This window comes from Stegostoma tigrinum, chromosome 25 (assembly GCF_030684315.1).
Source record: "Stegostoma tigrinum isolate sSteTig4 chromosome 25, sSteTig4.hap1, whole genome shotgun sequence".
Lineage (NCBI taxonomy): Eukaryota > Metazoa > Chordata > Chondrichthyes > Orectolobiformes > Stegostomatidae > Stegostoma > Stegostoma tigrinum.
The window spans coordinates 25,100,010-25,120,650 of NC_081378.1; the positions used below are offsets into that span (position 1 = coordinate 25,100,010).

Consider the following 20,641-nt stretch of genomic DNA (forward strand, 5'->3'; position numbering starts at 1 on the left):
AAGGAAGGAAACTGTTGTCCTTACCTGTAGAGAGTTCCATGGTTCTAGACCTACAGCAATGTGGTTGACTTTCAACTGTTTTCTGAAATGGCCTAGCAAGCCATTCAGTTGTATCAACTGCTTGAAAGGAAAAAAGGAGTGAAATGGGATGGACCACCCAGCATCGGCTAATACACTGGAAATGACGATGGCAAATTCAGCCCTGTCAATCCAGCAAAGTATTCCTTACTAACATTTGGGGACCTTTTGGTGCCCAAATTGGGAGAGCTATCAAGCCTGATTTCTTCACAGTCACGGAATCAAACCTTACAATGTCCCAGAAAATACCATTGTCTTCAGCAGGGCACAGTTGTATAAGTCAAGAGGAAGTTGCCTTGGAAGTGTTCAATATTGATTCCAGACACCATGAAGTCATGTGGAACTAGATTAAACATGGGCAACAAAACTTTCTGCTGATTACCACATATCATACCCCACTCAACTGATGAATCATGTTGAACATCATTTGGAGGAAGAGCTGAAGGAAGAGAGCTTCAATATCCACCACCAAGAATCACTCAGCATCACACTACTGACCAAGCTGGTCAAGTCATAAAGGATATCAGCTGTCAGGGTGGGTGCATATCAGGTGGTGAGGAAACAAAAAAGAGCGAAAAATGTACGTGAACTCATCTTCATCAGTCTGCTTGCCTCAGATGCAACTGTTAAGAGTAAACACTGCACAGTCCTTGAGGACATACTTACGTTGAGAATATCCTCGATTGTATTGTGTGAAATCATCACTGTGCTAAATGGAATAGACTTTGAATAGATCTAGCCACCTTGAACTGGACATTTATGAGGCCAATAGCAGCAGAATTGTACTCCAACAAATCTGTAGCCTTATGGCATGACATAGGTTCAATGGAGAGTGCAGCAGGGCCTGCCAGGAACAGTACCAGGCATACCTAAAAATGAGTTGTCAACCCAGTAAAGCTACAAAAGAGGATTACTTATGTGCCAAACAGCATAAGCAGCAAGTGAGAGACATAGGTAAACTATTCCACAATGAACATATCAGATCTAAGCTCTGTAGCTCTGCCACAACCAGATGTGAATGGTTCTGCACAATCAATTAACTTCACCAGACGAGGCAGCACCACAAACTATCCCATCATCAATAATGGGACAGGCCAGCTCAACAGTGCAAACATAATAAGGTTGATGTTTGCAAAAATCTTCAGGTAGAAGTACCGAGTGAATTATACATGTTAAACCTCCTCCTGAGGTTTGAAGCAAAACAGATGCTGTCTTCAACTAACTTAATTCACCCCAAGTGACATCAAGAAACAGTTGGAGGCAGTGGATACTGCAAAGGCTGTGGGCCCTGACAACATTCTGCCAATAGTACTGAAGGCTTGTGCTCCAAAATTTGCCACACCATTAGCCAAGTTGTCTCAGTTTGACTGCAACACTGGCATCTACTCGAAAATGTGGAAAATTTATGTCCTGTACACAAAAGAACAAATCCAACCTGGCCAGTTATCACCCCATCTGTGTATTCTCGATAATCAGAAAAATGACTGAAGGTTTCAGCAACAGCACGATCAAGCAACACTTCCCTAGCAGTAACCTGCTTGAGTTCTACCTGGCCCGTTAATCTCCTGACCTCATTACAGCCTTTGTTCAAACATGGACAAAACAGCTGGACCTCAGAGATGGATGAGAGTGACTGTCCTTGACTTCAAGGCCACATTTGACTGAGTGTCGTATTAAGGAGGCCTAATAAATCTGGAGTGGTTGGGACTCTTGGGGGAAACTCTACATTGTTTAGAATCATACATGACACAGATGAAAATAAATAGTCATCTCAGCTCTAGCACATCTCTACGGGGTTCCTTTGAGTAGAGTCCTAGATCTAGCAGCTTCATCGAGCTTCCTCCATTTTAAGATTAGAAATTGGGATTTTTGCTGATGATTGTACAATTTCAACACTGCTCATGAGTCCTCATGTGCTGAGGTGGTCCATGTTCAAATGCAGCATGATTTGGATGATATCTAGGCTAGGGTTCCATAAGACCATTAGACATAGGAGCAGAAATTAGGCCATTCATTCTGTTGCGTCTCCGCCACCATTCAATCATGGCTGATATGTTTCTTAACCCCATTCTCCGCTTTCTCCCTGTAACCCTTGATCCCCTTTACAATTAAGAACCTATCTATCTCCATCTTACATATGCTCAATGACCTGACCTCCACAGTTTTCTGTGGCAGTGAATTCCATAGATTCACCAATCTCTGGTTGAAGAAGTTTCTCCTTGTCTGTTCTGAAAGGTCTTCCTGTTATTCTGAGGCTGTGCCCCCGGGTCCTAGTCTCTTCTACCAAAGGAAATATCTACCCAACATCCACACTGTCCAGGCCATTCAGTATCCAGTGAGTTTCAATTAGATTCCCCATATCCTTGTAGACTCCATCGAGTATAGTCCCAGAGTCCTCAAACCTTCCTCATTTGTTAAGATTTTCGTTCCTGGGACCAATCTCATGAACCTCCTCTGAACCCGCTCCAGAGCCAGTACATCTTTCTTAAGATATGGGGCCCAAAACTGTGCACAATACTCCAAATGTGGCCTGACCAGAGCCTTATACTGCCTCAGTAGTACCGCTCTGCTTTTATATTCAAGTCCTCTCAAAATAAATGCCAACATTGTATTTGCCTTCCTGACTACTGACTTAGCCTGCAAGTTTACATTGAGAGAATCCTGGACTAGAACTCCCAAGTCTTTTTCCACTTCAGACTTCTGAATTTTCTCCCCATTTAGAAAATATTCCATACTTCTATTCTTCTTTACTATGCATGTCCAAGTATTCAGAACCCTCATCCTTCATAATCAACTCTAAAATCTTAGACATGACTGAGATTAGGCTAATCAGCCTGTAATTTTCAGTCTTTTGCTTTACTCCCTTTTTAAAACAGGTGTGTCACGTTCGCAATTTCCAGTCCTCTAGGACCATCTCTGACTTTAGTGATTCCTGAAAGATCATCACCAACACCTCCACTATCTCTTCAGCTATCTCCTTAAGAACTCTGGGGTTAGTTCATCTGGTTCTGGCAATTTATCCACCTTCAGGCCATTCAGTTTCTCTAGTACCTTTTGATGGCCACCATACTCAGCTGTGCCTACTGACTCTCTTGAATTTTTGGGATAATACTCATATCTTCCATCGTGAAGACTGACTCAAAGTAATTATTCAGTTCCACAGCCATTTCCTTATTCACCACTACTATCTCTCCACCGTCATTTTCTAACAGCCAAATGTCCACTTTTGTCTCTCTCTTTTCCCTTTATGCATCTAAAGAAACTCTTACAGTCCTCCTTTATATTATTGGCTAGCTTACTTTCACATTTAACCTTCTCCCTCCTTATTTCTTTTATTGTTGCCCTCTGTTGGTCTTTGTAAGCTTCCCAATCCTCTGGTTTTCCACTGCCCTTTGCCACATTATGTGCTCTCTCTTTTGCTTTTATGCTATTCCTGGCTTCTGTAGTTAGCCATGGTTGCCTCATTGTCCTAATGCCATGCTTCTTTTTGCCGAGGGACAAATTTTTGCTGTAGCTCCTGAATTATTCCTTGCCAATGCTGCTCCACTGTCTTTCCTGCTCAGCTCCTCTCCCAGTCAATTCTGCCCAGCTCCTCCCTCATGCCTCTGTAGTTGCCTTTATTCAGCTGTAGTACCATTACTTCTGATTCTATCTTCTTCTCAAATTGCACAGCAAATTCAATCATATTACGATCATTTTCTCCGAAGGGTCCTTCACCCTAAGCTCCCTTATCAAGTCTGCCTCATTGCACAACACTAAATTCAGTGTTGTCTGTTCCCTAGTGGGCTCAACCACAAGCTTCCCAAAAAGTCATTTTGTGGTCATTCCACAAATTCTTTTTCTTGCAATCCACTACCAATCTGATTTTCCCAGTTCAACTGCACATTGAAATACCCCATGATCACCGTAACTTTGCTTTTCTTACACATGTTTTTCGTCTCCTGGTGTATCTTGCGCCCTAACTACTGTTTGGAGGCCTGTACACAATTCCAACTATGTTGTTATTACCTCTGCGGTTCCTCAACTCTACCCACACAGATTCTACACCATCTGACCCTACTTCATTTCTTACTATTGATTGAATTACATTTCTTTCTAATAAGGCAGCCTCACCACTTTTGCCTACCTGCCTAATTTTTTGTTAAGATGTATATCCTTGGATATTCAGTTCCCAATCCTGATCCCCTTGCAGCCATGTCGCTGTGATGCTCACCATGTCATATCTGTCAATTTTGATCTGTGCCACAAGCTCATTAATCGTGTTTCTTGTACTGCCTGCATTCAGGTATAGCACCTTTAGTCCTGTATTAACGGTCCCACTTCTCACTGCTGCTCGTTTATCCAGCATGCTTAAAGTTTGATTCCTAATCCTTTCCAAACACTCTGTTGCATTTGTGTTGAAGACTTTAATAATGTCTCTTGAGTTCTCCTTTCCCATGATTTTTTTTCATATTTGTAAGTGGCAAGTGATAATTGCCCTATACAAGTGCCAAGCAATTGCCATCTCTACCAAGGGAGCATCTAACTTTTGTCCCTTGGCATTCTGCTGTATTGCTATCACTAGATGCCCCACTATCAATATCCTGAAGGTTACCATTGACTAGATATTGAGCTGGACTCACATATAAATACTGTGTTTACAAGAACAGATCAGTGGTTAGGAACACACCAAAGCCTGTCTACATCTGCAAGGCACAAGTTAGGAGTGTGATGGAATTCTCCCCACTTACTTGGATGAGTGCAGCTCCAACAACACTCAAGAGGCTTGGTACCATCCAGGACAAAGCAACCCACTTGAGTGGAACATGTCCAGAAGCATTCACTCCATCTACCTCTTATACTCAGTAACAGCAGTGTGTACTACGCACACAACACTTTGCAGAAGTTCACCAAGGCACCTTAAACAGTACCTCCAAACCCTCACCACTACAATCTAGAAGTACAAGAGCAGCAAATACATCGGAACATCACCATCTGCAACTTTCCCTTGAAATCACTCACCATCCTATTTTGGGAATATATTATTGCCATTTCTTCAATATTGCTCAATCAAAATTCTGGAAGGTCCTTCCTAACAACATTATGAATATACCTATACCAAAAGGACTGCAGTGGTTTAAAAGGCAGCTGACTACAACCTTCTCAAGGGTAACCAGGAATGGGCAATAAATGCTGATCTAGCCAGTAGCACTGGCATCTCATCAATGAATTTGCATAAATTAATAATGTATATAAGTAACACATTTCAGAAGAATAATTTGACTACCACTTCCCTTCATTAATTATATATTTGATCACTTGGCAGCACTGATGTTCCATTTGATCTGTTCTGTTAAAGCTCACATTTAATTTATCTTGAATTTAATCACTAAGAACATCATATCATATAGATTCTTGATCAAATAATTGCACCAGTAAGCCTTTTAAAATTGGCTGAAATCAAAGCATTGTTGTACTAGTTTCCAAATTCTACAGAATCCTAAATTACACTGCACTGTTTATGTTAATGCCAAGCCAAAAAGATCTATATCAGTATAAACTCTGCAGTATGGAACAAGTAGTGAAAAGGATACTGTTATAATTTTCAAACAAATTCATCCGTTAACAGATCAATAATATGAAGATTAGGCTGATGTTGAATTTTTGGAATTGTCCATCCAAGACAGCTGTGAAAGTTCAATCGTTTGGCAGATTTGAGAGAGAAATCAGAAGATTTCTGGAAAATAATGGCATAAAGGCGTATGGAAATAGTTCCAGAAAGTGGCAATAAGTCATGAGCAGGCTTGGTGAGCTGAACAGCCTGAAAATGACAGCACTGAACCTGTTTTAAGTGACACGAGCTGTATTAGAAGTTAATGGGGTTCACATTTTTCTATTTTATTTTCTTTATTATTTAACTTGCTAAAACTTTTGTGTTTCAGTGACACATTCTGGTCGAAAGAATCAATTCAAGGGGTGTTCTAGTGTTGTTCAATGCTAAATTTCATTATTGAAAAACACTATTTAGGTTGGGCCAGACAATTACTTTCTGACAGCTTTTGTATGTATTCAACCAACATTATGGTGCATTCATTAATTGTATAAATGATACACATTTTCATACATGCAGTTAACTAGCTGTGAGCTTAAACGTGGTCAAGCATCTCAACATGTCATCATTAAATGGATAAAATCCATTAAAAATACTTAAATTATAAGTTAAATAGAAATAAAAATAAAAAAACACCTACGCTTGGTTCACAGTAAACAACTGCACCTCCCAGTCGCGAACCATTTCAACTCCCCCTCCCATTCCTTAGACGACATGTCCATCCTGGGCCACCTGCAGTGCCATAATGATGCCACCCGTAGGCTGCAGGAACAGTAACTCATATTCTGCTTGGGAACCCTGCAGCCCAATGGCATCAATGTGGATTTCACCAGCTTCAAAATCTCCCCTTCCCCCACTGCATCCCAAAACCAGCCCAGGTCGTCCCTGCCTGCCTAACCTATTTTTCCTCTCACCTATCCCCTCCTCCCACCTCAAGCCGCACCTCCACTTCCTACCTACTAACCTCATCCTGCCCCCTTGACCTGTCCGTCGTCCCTGGACTGACCTATCCCCTCCCTACCTCCCCACTAATACTCTCCTCTCCACCTATCTTCTCCTCTATCTTCAGTCCGCCTCCCCCTCCCTCCCTATTTATTTCAGAATCCTCTCCCCATCCCCCTTTTCTGATGAAGGGTCTAGGCCCGAAACATCAGCTTTTGTGCTCCTAAGATGCTGCTTGGCTTGCTGTGTTCATCCAGCTGCACACTTTGTTATGTTAGAAACAAAAATTCACTGTTTAGTAGAACACACTATTCTAATATATATATATATATATATATATACACCTGTCAATATACAGGTTTAGTACCAGAGGACTGGAGGATTGCAAACGTTGTGTCCTTGTTCAAGAAGGGCAGTAGAGATGACCCAGGTAATTATAGACCTGTGAGCCTTACGTCTGTTGTAGGAAAAGTTTTGGAAAGGATTATAAGAGATAGGATTTATAATCTTCTAGCAAGCAACAATTTGATTGGAGATAGTCAGCATGGATTCGTCAAGGGCAGGCCTCACTGAGTTTTTTGAGAAGGTGACCAAGAATGTGGATGAGGGTAGGGCAGTTGACGTGGTGTACATGGACTTCAGTAAAGCCTTTGATAAGGTTCCACATGGTAGGCTATTGGACAAAATGCAGAGGCACGGGATTGAGGGAGATTTAGCAGTTTGGATTAGAAACTGGCTTTCTGTAAGAAGGCAACGAGTGGTGGTTGATGGAAAATATTCAGCCTGGAGTCCGGTTACTAGTGGTGTGCCTCAAGGATCTGTTTTGGGACCACTGCTGTTTGCCATTTTTATAAATGACTTGGATGCAGGCATAGGTGTTTGGGTTAGTAAGTTTGCAGATGACACTAAAGTCGGTGGAGTGGTGGACAGTGTGGAAGAATGTTGCTGGGAGACTTGGATAAACTGCAGAATTGGACTGAAAGGTGGCAAATGGCGTTTAATACGGATAAATGTGAGGTGATTCACTTTGGGAGGAATAATAGGATGGCAGAATACCAGGTCAATGGAAAGATTCTTGGTAGTGTGAATGTGCAGAGGGATCTTGGTGTCCATGTACATAGATTCCTGAAAGTTGCCACCCAGGTTGATAGGCTGTTAAGAAGGCTTACCGTGTTTTAGGTTTTATTGGGAGAGGGATTGAGTTCCAGAGCCGTGATGTCATGCTGCAACTGTACAAAACACTGGTGCGACCTCACTTGGAATATTGCGTAGGGTTCTGGTCGTCCCACTACAGGAAGGATGTGGAAGCATTGGAAAAGGTGCAGAGGAGATTTACCAGGATGTTGCCTGGTCTGCAGCGCAGTCCCTATGAAGAAAGGCCGAGTCACTTGGGTCTGTTCTCATTGGAGAGAAGGAGGCTAAGAGGGGATTTAACAGAGACGTACAAGATGATCAGAGGATTAGATAGGGTGTACAGTGACAGTCTTTTTCTGAGGATGACGACTTCAGCTTGTACAAGGGGGCATAGCTACAGATTGAGGGGTGACAGATTTAAGACTGATGTCAGAGGCAGGTTCTTTACTCAGAGAGTGGTAAGGGCGTGGAACGCCCTGCCTGCCAGGGTAGTTAACTCAGCCACATTAGGGGCATTTAAACAGTCCTTGGATAAGCATGTGGGTAATGATGGGATAGTGTAGGGGGAGGGGCTTAGATTAGTTCACAGGTCGGCGCAACATCGAGGGCCGAAGGGCCTGTTCTGTGCTGTATTGTTCTATGTTCTATGTTTTATTCTTCCAATGAGCTATGGAAAACTGAGTTTGCTAATATTTCATTTAAAAATAACAATCAATGCTACTCGTTATGTTCAGAACCATTTCCAATTAATTATGCAGACTGCCAGCCGAATTATTTTGTTAAGAAGCACAAAATAATTTGAAGAACATTGAATGCAGTGGTAAATATTTCAGAGACAACTGACAGCAATTCTGTGTACATTTTCAGTGTATGATTGGCAAACCTAAAAAAAAAACAGATTCAACCTTTTCCAATGGCATCACAGCAAATTATATCAACTTTGGAAGTTCCAATTTAAGCAAGTGTTGCTTATTTTATATTGAATACATTACATGTATGGTAGTTTTGACAGTTTATTGTCTCAAGAGATAAATGTCACTTATAAACACATATATAAAACGTTGTCTTTATCATTTCTAAAATTCCATTAAAGTTATTGGTCTCAATGATTTGATAGCAACATTAAAACATAAATGTTTCTCTGATGGTTTCATGAAATTATTGACCTGATTGAGTGAAAAGAATGGGGGGTCATGGACAAGCAAGGAGTTTACATGACAGTCAGAGAAGCGAAGACCAGTTCAATACTGACGTGAGATGAATGGAGGCCTAAGATCAGTTGTAATAACAATAAAGTAGAGTATCAGAAAAATCTCACCACAATGTAATTGCAATAGTAATCATCCAGAGACACAAGTCATATAAGTATGTAAATAGTTGGACAGAATCATATCAGGCTCTGAATTCAATGGGCAATGGTACAATTGTGGTAAAATCCGGCAACAATTGCAGTGAGGCCCATCTTGAAATTAAGATCATCTTGCTGCATCTTAGATTAATTTTTCAAGCAGCATAGTTACATTCGTAGTTTTCCAATCCAGAATCCAGTGAGCAGCCAATGTCTAAACCACAAGACCATAAAATACAGGAGCAGGAGGTGGCCTCTCAGCCCACTGAGACTGCTCCACCATTCATTAGGATTGTAGCTGATCTGAAAATTCTCAGCTCTCCTTTCCTGCCTTGTCCCCAAAATCCTTTTGTGCAGGTCGTTATGTCCTGGTGAATTGCCTGCCTTTAAGTCCCATTAGTTTGTCAAATACTTTTTCTTCATTACAGAGAGTATTACAATATCTTTCCTCCAGTAAGCACGCTGTTGGGATGGTTATACTGCTCCCCACCATCAATACAATGCAAATAATATTTTTGGTCATTCTCCGGTTCTCCATTATTAATGCCCAAGTTGCATTCTCTAAAAGTCTCACGCTTACTTTAGTTGCTCTCTTTCTTTTTACATATCCACAGATTCATTTTTCTTGCCAATTTATTTTCATTATCCACTTGTCTGCTTCATTAGTTTTTTAGTCATCCATGCTATTTTACTAATAGATTTTCAATTCTCTGCCCTACCACTAGTTTTCACCAAAAGCAGAAATTGCTGGAAAAACTCAGCAGATCTGGCAGCATCTGTGCAGAGAAATCAGAACTAACGTCTCAGGTCAAATGACTCTTCTTCAGATCAGATTGTAGCTAGAGCCATCTCCACCCATCATTTATTCTTCCTCCCGCCCCCTCATCCCATCTTCTGCATAAATATCAACTTTTTCCGAGCCATCATTGGACTCAGAGGACATCTACCCCTTTCCCTTGCTATTCCTCATTTTCAACCAAACTTATTCCAATTATGACCTATCGCATCTTTATCACTACTCACCACCACAATGATACTTTCCTTTATTAACAAAGATATATTACCCTTTATACTTTCTGTCTATTCTTCCAGAATGTCAAATACCATTGAATATGGAGTCCCCATTCTTAGTCACCTTGTCACCATTTATCTACAAGAGATGTAAAGTCATATTCATTTTTTTTTTCTATTTGTGATATCAACCTGTCTCTCTGGTTACAAGTGTTGCATGCGATCAGATAATGAGATTTAATTTTTGACTTTTTAACCATTGTTACTGTGAATATGATTTCTGCTCCACTTGTTTGCACATGTTTTCAAGAGATATAAAGTCATATTCATTTTTTTTTCTATTTGTGACATCAACCTGTCTCTCTGGTTACAAGTGTTGCATGCGTTCAGATAATGAGATTTAATTTTTGACTTTTTAACCATTATTACTGTGAATTTGATTTCTGCTCCACTTGTTTGCACATGTTTTCTACACCTCATGTCACACTCTTCACTCCCTTGATTTTTTTGAACTTCCCTTCAATGAACCCTTTCGTCCTCATCATTAATTAGTTTAAAGACCTACCTACAACGCAAATTATATAATTTTCCAGGACACTGGTCCCAAAATCGTTTCAATGAACCCGAGAGCCAAGAGATTTGCTCTCTCTTTCCCCGGTATTGATGCCGGCACCCCTGAACTGGAACCCAAATCCCCCACACCAAACTTTGAGTCATGCATTTACCTCTCTGATCTTATTTAGCCCGTGCCATTTTGCACATGGCTCAGTTAAACATTAGGAGATTACATCTTTGTGGTTTTGCACTTTAATTAAGCACAGAGTTGCTCATAAATCCTCTGTGGAATCTGTTTCTTAGAACTATCTGTGCTGTTGCTACCTATGTGGACCACAACAACTGGATCCTTCCCCTCCCACTCCAAATTCCTCTCCTGCCCAGAAGCAATGTCCTTAACCTAGGCACAGATAGGTGATACACCCTTGGGGCTCTATGCCTTCAGTGCAGAAAACAGCATGTATTTCTCTAACTATACTCTCTCCTATTGCTAGGAATCTTTTCTTTGTCCAATTAATCGGCACTCGGGATCACCATGATGCAGTCAGTTTGCTCATCCTCTCTTCAGTTTGTGCCTTTATCCACTGGCTGAGGCTCTAAGTTCTGGATCCCTATAACTACCTCACAGCTTCTTGTCCCTGACCATGGAGCAAATTTGATGCAATTAACTTAAGAGTGTGACTGCACCCTGAGAGTGTCCAGGTACACATCCCCCTCGCCCATGTGTCACTGTATTCTCAGCTTCGACTTTAGTTCGTCAACTCTAAGTCAATGTTCCTTGAGAAGCCAACACTTGTCACAGATGCGGTCAGCGTGGATCACACTGATTTCTAGCAGCTCCCATATACTACGGCTGCAAAATGTTGCCTGCCCAGTTATCTCTATTCTAGTTCATTATAAAAGTGAATTTCTTAATTGTACTCTTTATCTACAATAATATCTCCTGACTTGAACTGCTTGGCCAATCAAATGAGCCACAGAAGTAATATCCACCTCTCCCCTGCCTGTTTTCCCATAGCATCAAATTTTGGCTCTGACAGGTAGAAACATATTGAAAGGAGTCTCTGAACTGGTTTTCATCTCAATCCACTGCTGACCTTCTCAAGCAAGTCCATTCTTCTCTTAATGAACCTGCTGTCCCTGTGCTCTCTCATGTTGTTTGAGGGGCTGCAAATGCTGCTCTTTTCCCTACTCTTGATGAAGCTTGTCCCTGTGCTTTCCATGCTGTTTCAGAAACACAGGATCCTCCCCTGTTCAACTCATTTTAGGTGGTGTTCACTGGGTCCTGCTCGCATGCTCTCACACTCACAGGCCTCAAAGCTTTTAGGTTTGTTTCTCTAATTGTCTAATCTCAGCTAAACCTTATGGTCTATGTGTGGTTATGCTGTCACTTCTTGGACCACAGGTAAATTCTCCTTCACTCCCACTCTGCCTTGTGAAATCTTTGATTTCTGTATTTGTTTATCTTCTTATAGCTCCTTACTCCATAACTACTTTGTCATTGAATTACTTATTTCCTGAACATAATCTCAGAAGTTTTAATTTTGTTCTTCTCCTGCTCTCCCTTTTCCTTAGGCTCTTGTTTGGGAAGTTGTTCATCTCTCTTATCTCCTTGTTCTGATAAACAGCCGTTTGGGAATCCAAATATGTGACATCCATTCATTCCCCTTTAGCCCAGCTACAACGCCCACATCTAACCAGACATAGGTGTGTCTTGCACACAAAAAGCAGGACAAATCTAAACTGACTAATTATTTTCCGATCATTCTACACTTGATCATCAGTAAAGTGATGAAAGGGCCTTTGTTCAAATGTGGATCAAGGTTCTGAACATAAGACAGGAGGTGAAAGTGACACCATAGTAGAGATTCCTTATGAAATTGCCCCAACCCCAATCATCTTCAGCTGCTTCATGAATGTCCTCTCCTCCGTCACAAGGTCAGAAGAGGATAATTGTACGTTCAGTATCATTCATGACTCCTCATGTAATGATGTAGTTCATGCCTAAATGGAGCAAGATCAGAAATAAATGCAGGCTTGGGTTCATAACTAGCAAGTAACATTTATGCCACACGTGCCACACAATGATCTTCTCCAACAAGAGAGAATCTAACTACTGCGCCTTCCTATTCAACGGCATTATATTGCTACATTGCTCTCACCATACTGGGTATTACTATTAACCTGAAGCTGAACCGGACCAGCCATTGAAACAGTGGTTACAAGAGAAAATGCAAGACAGGAAATCCTACAATGAGTAAATCACCTCTTGACTCCTTAATAGCTATTCACCATCTACAAGACAATAATCAAGAATGTGATAGTCTATATTCCCCACTTTCCCCAATGAGTTCAAGTCCAACAGCAACATTCAAGTTTGACACTATTCAGGACAATGCAGCCCACTTGATTGGCACCACATCCTCAAATATTCTCTTTCTCCATCACTGATACTCAGTAGCAGGACCACTTGTAAGATCCACTGCATGAATTCACTAAGGCTCTTAATGACAGTAACTTCAAACCATAACAACTACCATCTAGAAGAATAAAGGCAGCAGACAGGTGAAAATAACACCACCTGCCAATTATCATCCAAGCTGCACTCCATCCTCAATTGGAAATATGTTGCTGTTTCCTCACTGTCGCTGGGTCAAAATCCTGAAACCCCTTCCCTAAACATACAGTAAGAACACCTACACCAAATGGACTGCATCCGTTCAACAAGGTAATTAACTTCTTAAGAACAACTGGGGATGGTCAATAAATGCTGGTCCAGTCAGTGAAGCCCACTTTCCTTGAATAAATCAAAAAAATCCATCCTGCTTCTGACATTCTCAAAACTCTTATATATTTGTCAAATATGAATTGCTTTTGACAAATCATGTTGACTCTGTCATCTACATTCTGTTTTGTAAGTGTCAGAGTGTTCTAAGCCAATGTTTCCTTATTGTGAATTCTAGTGTTTACCCTCACACAGATGTTGGCTTAACTGGCCTATAGCTTCCAGCCCTCTGTCTCCCTTTGTTTTGAGTTTTGATCATCTCCAGGGCTGCATAGCACATTATAGGGCTGAAGTTCAACCAAAACCACAACAAAAAAATTTTCAAGTAACTTTAAAGGGGATACATTGCCCACATCCCACACATTGGGTCTGCTTTTTTTAAAATGATAACTATGGTGATCACTCAAAGGTAAGAGACACAGGATAGTAGTAGAGGGTTGCTTTTCAGATTGGAGGCTTGTGACCAGCAGTGTGCCACAAGGATCGGTGCAGGGTGCACTGCTTTTTGTCATTTACATAAATGATTTGGATGTTAACATAGGACGGAAGGTTACTAAGTATGCAGATGACACCAAAATTGGTGGTGTAGTAGACAGCCAAGAAGGTTAGCTCAAAGTATAATGGGATGTTGATCAGATGGAGTTTAACTTAGTTAAGTTTGAGGTGCTGCATTTTGGAAAGGCAAATCAGGGCACGACTCACACACTTAATGGTAAGGTCTTGGGGAGTGTTGCTGAACAAAGAAGCTTTGGAGTGCAGGTTCACAGTTCCTTAAAATTAGAGTCAAAGGCAGACAGGATAGTGAAGGAAGCATTTGGTATGCTTGCTTTAATGGTCAGCGCATTGAGTATAGGAGTTCAGAAGTCACGTTGCGGCTGTACAGGACATTGGTTTGGCCACTTTTTGAATACTGTGTTCAATTCTGGTCTCCCTGCTATAGGAAGGATGTTGTGTAACTTGATAGGGTTCAGAAAAGATTTACAAGGTACTTGCCAGGGTTAGAGGGTTTGAGTTATAGGGAGAGGCTGAATAGACTGGGACTATTTTCCCTAGAGTGTTGGAGACTGAAGGGTGATCTTATAGAAGTTTATAAAATCATGGGGACATAGATAGGGTGAATAGCCAAGGTCTTTTTCCCGGAGTAGTGGAGTCCAAAACTAGAGGGCATTGGTTTAAGGTGAGAGGGGAAAGTTTTGAAAGGGATCTCAGGGGCAATGCTTTAACGCTGAGGGTGGTGCGTGTATGGAATGAACTGCCACCGGAATTGGTACAATTACAACATTTAAAAGGCATCTGGATGGGTACAGGAATACGAAGGTGTTTTAAGAGGGATATGGGCAAATGCTGGCAAATGGGACTTGGTTAATTTGGGATATCTGGGTGACATGGGCAAGTTGGACCAAAGGGTCTGTTTCCATGCTGTACAGCTCTATGACTCTATGACTTTATTTTTGAGGCTAGCTTTGTATTCCAAATCCACAGAATTACTTCAAACTCCACCAGCTACCATTTCAGGACTTGAACCCATCCCCCTAGAGCATTTCTGGATTGCATCCCTGGGTCTGCTTTATACATTTTTTTTTGCCAATCAATACCTTCCATCAATGTATTTTTAACCTAAATGAGATGAATGCTTACCAATCAATTCCATGTTGGAGATATTTTCCTGAACCATCCGCATTAATTTTTTTCTTCATTTTTAACTACTAACCATCACCAGTTAATCACTCATGTGGCCAACTGAATATTTCCATCAATGTCCTTTACTGGCAAACCATCAAAAGGAGAACGGGAGGTATGGCAAATGGGGTGGGGTTAAATCAAAATGAAGCTAGAGGGGATATACTGGGTCTGCTTTTTATTCCAACCAACCTGTTCAGAAATGCTATTACACAGTGCTGGAACTGGTGGGACTTGATCTCACTATGCCCCAAGAGCCTGCAAGCAGGATTAGCAAAGTCTGGAGATTGAACCTATGACCTTGGCATCATCAGCTTTGTATTCTGACCATCTGAGCTAACCAGCCTGCTAGCTGTTTCTGAGTCTGTTTTCTGATCAACCTATGCAAGGGTGTTGGTACACACCTCTGTAGCAGGTGAAATTTGAACTGAAGTCTCCTGGCTCAAAGATAGGGTCACTACCACTACACCACAGCCTTTTGGGTTCCACTTTATTTTTAATTGACCTGTTCAGACATGTTATGACACAGGTCTAGAGCAGGTGGAACTTGAACCCAAGCCTTCTGGATCAGAGGTAGGGACACTGTCACTTGACCACAAAGGGTTCAAGTGAAGAGTTCCAGCTGGGCAGACTACTGACTGTTACCAAGGGACTTCAAACTCAACAAAGTCTACCAGCAGATTAATTAATGATTCCCCATCGTCATTGTAAGGATTATCACATGTCCCTGGAAACAAAAATCTTATCCTTTTATGGTAGGTACAAAAGATATACACCAGGGAGTCTGAATAGCATAACCATCCAACCAACAGATTATTAAATAATTATGATGGACAAAGTTGTTGAATAAAATATTTTATGTAATGAGTACTCAATGTAGAATCTCTCTTCAGAAGGGCAATGTTAAAAAATGAACAAATTGTTCAAGAGAAATAAAGTTAAATGTGATGCATTCAGTTGCAAAGACATATTAGAGCAATAAAAGCAAATCACCATTTCTGTTGTCACTGAATATAATTGAGAGATAATTTTAATTGATTACTTTGGGACTCCTGCTCATTGGTGGCACTGTGGTTGCTAAGAGAACATTTGTTTCAGTGGGCAGTTAAAAGAGACAATCACTGGATTTCAAACATTTGCTGTGTCTACTGTGTAGATTTTAGCAACAGCAATAATTTTTTTTTAAAGTTTGCAGGTGTTGCAGTTCCAAACACCGAAATATCAATACAGAAGTGCTAAAATGAATTCTTAAAAAATGACTGACTGCATAGCTGAAAACAAACCTTTACTCTAAGACTACTTAAAATTTTCTGATAGTGAAAGCAAATTATTGTTTGCTACAAGCACTGCCTTCCTAGGGATACAGCAGGTTAATTTCACAGTGATAACCTATTTAGGAGTTATTAGTTTCTACATTAAACAACGAAGAATTGCAGATGCTTGAAATCTGAAACAAAGAAGAAATTGGTGGAGGTTCAGCAGGTCTGACAGCATCTGTGTTCTCAGTTCTGAAGAAGGGCTACTGGACCTCAAATGTTGACCCTGCTCTCTCTCTACTGATGCTGACAGATCTGCTGAGTTTCACTAGCAATTTCTGTTTTATATATATAAAATACGTAATTCACATAATAGGTTGGGATGAATTATACTAATTCCTCTGCAAGTTCCAATAATTAAGAGCAATCTGTTCTAAGAGCAAATGAAAAAAATTCTTTGACAACGACTGTATTTGGTAAATACAGACCTCAGATAAAATGAAAGCCTTGTCACAATAATTATTTTTTCACTGAAGACATCATTCATCTTTAATATTTTTTCTATGATAAACCCAAATGCTGATCAGCTTGGATTTAGTAAAAAAAAATTGTATTTGTTTCAGATACACCTTATATATTTTAGACAATTTGCTTTTCAACCCCAAAAGAACAGCTTCACAATGTTGTACAGTATTAGTAACACTGACATTCCTTTCCTAATAGTAACTTAAAAATAATTTTTGTGATCATTGTCATGAAATCAAAATAAATTTGCCAGAGAAAAATGTAGGAATAGGATGGTAACATTCTACACTAAAATTAAATAAGATGGCTATATGGAAAGATGCATTATCTTGAAAATAAAACAAGAAAATTACTTAAAGTTACAGTACCTAACTTCTCTCCTGTGTTTCCAGATTGCAGCTTGTCTCCTTCAATTTTAAATCAGAAATACAAAATTAACATAGAAACCGTCTCTAAGGTACAGAAAAAGACAACCTCTGTTTCTACACTGCTGTAACTGACATCTCGGGGCAGGAGAAGTAAAAACATTTGCAGCAAGCAGCAAAGGTCACTTGCGTGCAAGTCTTAGGTGCTCTCATTAACCATTATTCAGCAGTAAGATGCATTCTCAAGCTACCACATTGAAGAAAAAAAACTAAATTTACAAAATAATAAATACACACTTTAAGCAAAGAAATGCACTTTTACGTACCATCATCTTTACATTCTTCTGGAAGTTTTGCCTTTTTACCTAATCGTGGATCAAGCCAAGACGTTGTTTTGGTGTTATGGCTAAGAATAAAAAAAAACAGCTCATGCATTTCAAAAAAATTATTTAGTTATTCAAGTCAAATTGCAATCAACAGATTTGCCTACACAATCCAACTAGCTACAGAAGAAGAGCAGCAGAAATTGATTAAGAGAGTTCTTGTTTTGGCGAGTTCAGCTCTTTCAACTAGCTATATAATTTTAAGTTAAACTGAGACATACGCTTCAAATCAAGTTCACTAAAAGTGCCTATCTAGAAGATTCATAAGAATTTGACTGAAATGCATTACTCGATAAAGTAGACTTCGCCTTTTTCTGTGTATGCCATCTCCCAGTTCTCGGGCAATGGGCCCAACTCATCACTATCTTCGCCTCTGGTCTGCTTTTCTGAAACAGAATCTTCTTTTATTCCCTTTGTAAGGCCATAGACTGGTGCAGCACAAGAATGTGAAAAAATCTCATCTGAGGCATCAGTGCTTTTGTCTTTGTGTTCACCAGATTCTGTTGGAGGATACAGATAATCAGCCCAAGAAGAAATACCCACAAAGTAATCATCTAGCTTTGTTGAAGGTTATTCATCAGACAGAACCACAAATTTGGCACATTCAGAGTACTCATGTAATCTCAATTTAAAACTGAACAAAACAAACGTTTCTTTATATAATCGTAACTTAGAACACTGCTGTGTCCAAATTACAGCCCACTAAATAAATCATCAGTAACAATAAATAAGTAGACTAATAAAATCTAAATGAACATAATTAAAAATACATATTTAATCAAAATATGTAAAGGAAACCAGGCAGCATTTTTAATGTCAAATATATGCTGGTAAAATAACTTGTAGATTTGACAGTAGATGTTAAGAAAAAAACTATTCTGAAACAAACTAAATTAACATTCAACTGCTCTAAAACATCCAATTCCAAAGTTATTCAAAATTTACGCTAAGCTTCTCATCTTTAACTCTTTGGGAATATGCTCCAAAAGATACATGGACCTTCTTTTGCTTTATTCGGACATGACTCATTATTAGGATTCTATAGTTCTATTTACCCAGATGCTTCATTTTAAAAATTAAGTAAAACAAACTCTAAAAGTGACACAATTCCATTTAACTATTCATTTTCCCTTTCTGTGTGAGCTTGCTGCACCAGTTTCTTATTCCATCGGTTCAAAAGGTTTTGTGTTTACTTGCTTGACCAGATGCCTTAACTTCCTGCAACATATGTTTCTTATGAATTTGGTGCTAATTAGGGATGCTGGCTTTCTTCCAAATCAGCGTACACATTCCAAACAAAAATAAAAGAAAGGCATAAATAACAAGCCTCCAAGTTGATGTGACATATTCACCCCAACCTGGATGCAAAGGTAGGGGCAACATAGAAAACAGAGCCAATGAAAAAGGGAAAGATTCCTTGGCTTGGATTTTGCAGTTATAATGACAGTGAAACCAGCAGTGTTTTCCATCGCTACTCCTATGTAATTAACAATCACTTCTGGTGTCTGCATATGTTTAATTATATCCTCAACTACAGGTGTTGCTGTAGTTGATCAGTGATGCCATACTTCTTCATTGGTGTGCTTTTAAATTCTCACTCAAGTAGAAATCAATGCTCTCATGAGAACTTGCTCTTTTACACTATTACTCTTACTGCAAACATCATTATGAAGTTACTTCTTGTTAAATGAGGTGTAACCTTGATTTTGACAGAATACTAAATTAATAACTACTGCTGAAAAAGCTTTTTCTCTGAAAAACTAACCTTTTATCAGTGGAATATCAAATTTCTCCATTAACAATATGACATATTTTGAATTTTTAAAAATCTTATGTATAACAATCTTCTACCCTAACCCCATGTGTATGTTCCAATCACATATTTCACATGTCTTTAGAGCTTAATTAAACGAAGAAAAGTAAAAAAATAGTCAGTGTATTTATTTCCTGGTTTGTTCACGTGAAAATACTTTGGCTGCATACCCTATTTGATGACATAGCCCTTTGCTGAATGTTGAAGATCTCCTTAAGTTGACACAATAATAAAATTAATTACTGGAAAGAAGAATTCTAGGCCACAGAAGTTTAGTTTCACCGTTGATTACAAAATTCAGGCTCTTAATCATAGAATCCCCAAAATGTGCAAAGAGGCCGTTCAGCAAGTCCACAACACATTTTTGCCCATTGGAACATGTAATGACATTCTGGCATGTTATGAAATTCTAATAGCCAAGTCAAAAATATTCTACTGGAAAGGCTACTCTACTTCAGAAATGAACATAATTGAATGCAGTTGTAGGGACATCCGCGTAACATTATGGAATTTGGGGTTTTTGCTGAAAATCTAACCTCAATTTTTAAACTGAAACTTTTGACAACATACATTGGCAATATTTCCAACCTGAAGTTCATTGCATATTCACAATACAAAACTAATTCACTATTCCATCGGACTTGTACCAAGAACATGTAATGGCTCACCTGAAGTATGTGATAGGTTACCCACATTGAGAGCATTACGATCAAACAATTTCAAATTAATGTTATTAATTTTTATGTTCTATCAGAGGGTTACAGCAGTGAGGTGATTTCGCCAAGACGTTGCCAATTAAGGGAGATTATAGCTTGTTAAATGCATCATTACCTCCACTATTCAGTTAATTAATATTCAATTTCCTATCTTACCAAAATAGCCAAACAAGCTAGAAGTCATGAATTTTTTACATGGAAGTCAAAGCAAACACCTAACCACATCAGTTCGCCTCTGGGTGCAAGCAGCATCCATGTTGCTCAGGACCTCAGGGCACGATCCATGGACACCAGCTACATGCACCACTCGTCCATGGAGATTGGCATTTGACATCTTCCAACTATGCATTTCTCTGTGCCATTCATGAAACACAGACATGCATTACAAGGCACACCAGCACCTAGACCTGAAAGTCTGCTGCAAGGACACCTAGTGTGCAGGAACAGGCATCCAGCTCAT

General features: G+C 39.7%; 1 protein-coding gene across 16 annotated transcripts in view; it reads right to left on the reverse strand.

Annotated features, from left to right (window-relative positions):
• LOC125463094 (membrane-associated guanylate kinase, WW and PDZ domain-containing protein 2) overlaps nucleotides 1–20,641 on the reverse strand; it is a 545,354-nt gene that overhangs the window by 127,600 nt on the left and 397,113 nt on the right. For 12 of the 16 annotated variants that reach the window (XR_009447220.1, XM_059654585.1, XM_059654587.1 and 9 more), the window contains 3 exons: nucleotides 17,942–18,152; nucleotides 17,596–17,675; nucleotides 17,273–17,311 (listed from right to left, as the gene is read on the reverse strand). Coding sequence is in view for 15 of the 16 variants with exons in the window: in XM_059654585.1 (XP_059510568.1) it covers nucleotides 17,273–17,311; nucleotides 17,596–17,675; nucleotides 17,942–18,152 (330 nt within the window). In the remaining variant the exon portion in view is untranslated. The remainder of the gene's footprint in view (nucleotides 1–17,272; nucleotides 17,312–17,595; nucleotides 17,676–17,941; nucleotides 18,153–20,641) is intronic. The other 4 variants (XM_059654599.1, XM_059654586.1, XM_059654588.1 and 1 more) reach the window with 1 other exon arrangement.